The 5,128-nt window shown below is 60.7% G+C and overlaps 1 protein-coding gene across 1 annotated transcript; it reads right to left on the reverse strand.

Annotated features, from left to right (window-relative positions):
- Positions 1-3,905: 3,905 nt before the first annotated feature.
- Positions 3,906-4,529, reverse strand: LOC135629292 (uncharacterized). The gene has a single exon (XM_065136470.1). The coding sequence runs from the start codon at positions 4,527-4,529 to the stop codon at positions 3,906-3,908; it is 624 nt and encodes a 207-aa protein (XP_064992542.1).
- Positions 4,530-5,128: the final 599 nt, after the last annotated feature.

Genomic DNA, 5,128 nt, shown 5'->3' on the forward strand with positions numbered 1-5,128 from the left:
GTCCGACATCGTCGAGGATGTTGCGTGGGGGACCGAGGAATCGTAGGGTATGGGCGAGCTTCAACCGTTACCTGCTTCTGTCTCGTCCGACTGTGCTGGATCAACCGAGGGGGCTGTGCGCTCAGTGAGGCTGACGTCCGAGCACAGATCATTACCTTTATTGCCCCCCTGGGGTGCCGCGCCTGTCCACGTGCGGGCGACGTCGTCAGGAGCGGGGTCTGCCATTTTTTGTCATATCATATTCCCCCCCCAAAGGAAGCCATGGCTCGGCTTTGGGTGGAAGGGATTCGAGGCATGGCTTCGATCTGTAAGTGGTCTCTTCGCGGTTCATGATCGAGACACACGTCCGGGGTGAATAGGCCGCGCCGCAGAGGCGCTTTGGGTGGCATGAGGCCGAGGAGCACGTCTCGGGCGGGCTGGCCACGCCGAGGAGGTGGTCTCGGGGACATGCGGCCGAGGAGCACGTCTCGGGCGGGCTGGCCGCGCCGAGGAGGTGGTCTCGGGGGCGTGCGGCCGAGGAGCACGTCTCGGGCGGGCTGGCCGCGCCGAGGAGGTGGTCTCGGGGACATGCGGCCGAGGAGCACGTCTCGGGCGGGCTGGCCACGCCGAGGAGGTGGTCTCGGGGGCGCGCGGCCGAGGAGCACGTCTCGGGCGGGCTGGCCGCACCGAGGAGGTGGTCTCGGGGACATGCGGCCAAGGAGCACGTCTCGGGTGGGCTGGCCGTGCCGAGGAGGTGGTCTCGGGGACATGCGGCCGAGGAGCACGTCCCGGGCGGGCTGGCCGCGCCGAGGAGGTGGTCTCGGGGGCACGCGGCCGAGGAGCACGTCTCGGGCGGGCTGGCCACGCCGAGGAGGTGGTCTCGAGGGCACGCGGCCGAGGAGCACGTCTCGGGCGGGCTGGCCGCGCCGAGGAGGTGGTCTCGGGGACATGCGGCCGAGGAGCACGTCTCGGGCGGGCTGGCCGAGGACCTCTGGTGCTTTGAGAGCCTTCGGGAAGTGGCTTGTGGAAAGATTGTCGTTCTTTTTCGGCGTCGAAGAATCGCAGTGGTCGTTCTCCATGCTTTTCCCTGCAGTGTCCTTGGGTCCGCATTTATGACAGGGTGTTCGTTGGCCTCCCTTGACATGACGCGACGAGTGAGTGTGCGGATGAGCTGTCGGCCGCTATGGGGAGATGAAGGGACGTCTCTCTTGGCGGGATTTTCCCTATATAAATGGCGCACTTGGCCCGTTTCATGATTCTTGCTGCTGAGTCCCGGACCTCGTCGTCCCTTCTCCTATCGCACCTTCTCCTCTTCTACGCCGTCTTTCCCCAGTCGCTCTCTCGTCGCCCCTCTTGTTCGTTTCAAAGCCGGTAAGGATGTCCCTCTCGCCTGTCTCTTCACCCTTGTCTTTTGATAGAGTCCGGGAGAGCACGCCTCTGCCTTATCCAGACGAGGAGGCGGCGCGAGCCCTTGAGGTTCTAATGTGGCCGCACGACCTCGACTCGGTGGTGAGTAGGTCGTCGCTGGAAAAGCTCCGGGAGCGTTATCACATCCCGGAGGAGTTTGTCCTTGTTGCGCCTGATCCGGGGCAGCGGTCGTACGACCCGATCCCCTGAGGTTTCGCGCTGACTCAAGATGCCCTAGAGGCGGGGTTGCGCCTCCCCTTTCACCCTATCATTGTTTCCTGTCTTTCTTTGTGGCGGATTTCGCCTTCCCAGGTGGCACCTAACTCATGGCGCTACCTAGTAGCGTTCTTAGGGGAATGTTATTACGCTAACATCACCCCTACCCGAAACCTCTTTCTTTCTTGTTTTCGCCTGTTCAAGGGGCCGGGGGGCTATTTTGTGTCAGCCCGGGTTGGTTTTCACGTCGGGGGAGCCCCTTCGAACAACAAAGGGTGGAAGGGGCGGTTTTTCTACGTTAGCTGGACGAAGGATTGGGGCTTCGGAGTTCGGTGGGCGGTGAGGGTGATAGATAACACAGTCCCGCCTTTGAACGACGAGGAGCGTCGGGACCTGGAGAGGCTTCGGGAAATCCTTCCCGGTTCTCAGGCTATCCGAGCTATGACCGAGGAGTGGCTGGCTGAGGCGGGTCTTAGCCCGGCTTTTGGGGGTATGTTTATAGCGGGTGTTCCCTGTGTCTTGTTTGTTTTCACAGGTTGTGATTGTCTGCTTGTTTCCTTTGTAGGAATGAAGCTTCTGTCGCTCTGCGGTGGTCGCTCATCGTCGGCTCCTTCCCCACGCCCGTCCGCTGCTTCCTCTCCGCGCCCCTCCGCCGACCCGTTGCCCGGCTCGGCGGACGCTCCATTAGAGATTCCGGAGGGGCGCCCGTCAAAGAAGGCGAAGACAGCTGGTCCTGGGAAAGCCAAGGCGGGGGCCACCCCCTCAAAAATCGTAGGCGCAAAGCGGGCCGTTCGGGACGAGGGGCCTTCCCGAGTCGATGGGCCCAGTCAAGGGGTGGCCGGGAAGAGGTCGAGCCTGCCCACGGTGGATGACCTGTGCGGGCTACGCACGGGGGCCGACGAGCCCCTATGGTCGTTAGTGATGGGCGAGCTTCCACCGGGGGAGGCTTCCGACCCGCTAGTCGCCCGCTGGAAGGGGCTGTCCCGAGGGGACAAGGTGTGGGCCGGGGGAGATCCCTCGGCTGCTTTTCTCCGAGGTGTGCTCCACCCCGAACTGGCTCGGGACCTATACACCCTGCCCTCGGAGGCCATGCTCAACAAGGCGGGGAGGTTTCTGACACTGGTAAGTGTTTTGCTAACTCCGGGCGTCCTTGTGACTGTGCGGTGACCCTCCCTTTTCTGTGGCAGGGCCTCCACTACTCGACGGCACTGATGGACAGAGTGCGTGACGCTAGCCAGGTAATCTGGAACCTCAGCGAGTGCAACTTCGAGTTGTGCCATTAGCTAGAGGAAGTTCGGGCCGGGTCGGGCCTAGAGGCGATAGCGGCCGCGGAGAAGCGCGCAACTAACTTCGAGGAGGAGGTGGCGCGTCTGAAGGCAGAGCTCGAGCAGTCGGGCAATTCGTTCAAGGAACTCCAAGAGTTTCTTCGTTTGAATCGGGCCGAGCTTCGCCTATTGAAGTCGGAGGCGCTTGGCCTTACCAAGAGGGCGGAGAAGGCCGAGGCTGAAGCCCGCGCTGCTTCCGATGCGCTCACCGAGGAGACTCGCCTTCGCCCGTCAAAGGACAAGGAGGCGATCGAAGTTTATAAGAAGTCCGAGAACTTCGAGCTCGGATTGATCCGAATGGGGCGAGTATCCTACGAGTATGGATACAGAATTGCCCTAGGTCGCTTTCGCTCATGCCCTCCTGGCTCCGAGGTAGAAAGAGATCCGTTCGCCTCTCATCCCGTGGACCTGGAGGTGGATATGCCGGAGGACGTGCCCTTCGATGACCGCCCGAAGACTCCAGGAGAGTGATGAGTTTAGCCTTTGTACGCCGGAGTCGGGTTTAAGGGTGTGATGGGTCGGTCTGTTCCTCGTGGTTAAGCCCCTATACCCCCTTTGAAATAAAATGACCTTTTCTTCCGATTTCAGTGTTTTCGTAGTGTCTACATCTTCAGACGATGTATTTCCTAAGGTTCTGTATGTTCCAAGTCCTGGGTACGGGGTCACCATCCATTGTTGCGAGCCGGAACGTCCCTGGTCGGGATACTCCGATGACCCGATAGGGTCCTTCCCACTTCGGGGCCAGTTTCCCCCTTACTCGGGTCGGGTGGCTGACCTCGACTTTGCGCAGGACCAGGTCCTCTAGCTTTATCAATCGGGGTCGTACCCTCCGGTTGTAGACCCTTGCTACGGCTCTTTTGTAAGAAAGGGTTTTCCGGTGCGCGTCAGCCCGTCTTTCTTCGAGCAGATCCAGGTTGGATCGGAGCCCTTCACCCGAGGTCTCTTCGCTGTAGCCTGCTGTCCGTGGAGTCGGGACAGCTACTTCGGATGGTAGTATGGCCTCGGTCCCGAAGATTGAGGCACTGTTTTGGTCTTTGGGAAAACTCCCAAAGTTAGGGGCAGGGTGACAGCCCCTAGTGACGAGATTGAGGCACCGGTAAACCCCGTGAGCGTCGAGCATACCGGCTTCATGTTCTCCCTGACTAGGCCGAGCTTCTGGAAGGCATCCCAATAAAGTATGTCGGCCGAGCTCCCAGTGTCGACCATGATCCTTCTTACTTGCGCGTTGGCGATTCTGGCTGATATCACCAGCGCGTCATCATGTTCGGCTAGCTCAGGTCCCCCGGTCGGGAAAGTGACTTCGGGCCCTTTTTCATATTTGGAAGCTTCGGCCAGGGAGGCCCTGGCGTATGCCTTTCCGCCCGTCACGGAGCTCCCTCCGGACGCGGGTCCGCCGGTTATGACGTCTATGTGTCGCTCGATGGGACCCTCCGGGCGTGGTGAGAGCTCCTTATCTGGCCGGAGGTATGGGCCGAGGTGCCCTCGGCGGATGAGCTCCTCAATTTGCCTTTTTAACTCTCGACACTGCTCGGTGTCATGACCGGGCTGTCGGTGAAAACGGCAGTATTTAGAGCGGTCCGCGAGTTCGCGCGGGCTCCTCATTGGGTGGGGGTCTTTGAGAAGGCCTTTCTCCTTGATGTGGAGAAATATTTCGGTCCGGGAGGAGTTTAGGCCCGGGGGAGGGGACCTAGGTACCGCATCGTTGAGTCCGTCAGCCCTACGCCGGGAGGTAGCGGGCTGTTGTTGCCGGGGCTGCTCTGGCTTAACCCTCTTGCGCTCGTCGCGCCTCCCGACCATCCATGCTTCAGGAGCGATGAACTGGTTCGCACACTGCAACATTTCTGGTACCGAAGTGGGGGGTCGCTCCACCAGAGACCAAAAGAATCTGGTAGGCCGCAGGCCATCATGAATGCCTGCATCATCAAAGAAGGGTGAGCATCAGACAGCCCGCGAATTTGTGTGGTGAAGCGGTTCACAAAGTGGGAAAGGGGCTCGTCTTCCCTCTGGTTGAGCCCGAGGAGCATTGCCACCGACGGCTTTGGTTTGGCGTAAGCCAGGAAGTTAAGCTCGAAGTCTTTGGCCAACTGGTCGAAAGAGGCGATGGTCGCGGTCTTCAGATTGCTGTACCACGCTCGGGCTGAGCCTCGCAGGGTTGTCGGGAATGCCCTGCACATCAGGGCGTCGGACGTCCCGTACAGCGC

This window comes from Musa acuminata, chromosome BXJ3-1 (assembly GCF_036884655.1).
Source record: "Musa acuminata AAA Group cultivar baxijiao chromosome BXJ3-1, Cavendish_Baxijiao_AAA, whole genome shotgun sequence".
Lineage (NCBI taxonomy): Eukaryota > Viridiplantae > Streptophyta > Magnoliopsida > Zingiberales > Musaceae > Musa > Musa acuminata.

Excerpts from the sequence above, each read along its gene's own strand:
- LOC135629292 (XM_065136470.1), bottom strand. The coding sequence starts at position 4,529 with ATGAGGAGCCCGCGCGAACTCGCGGACCGCTCTAAATACTGCCGTTTT.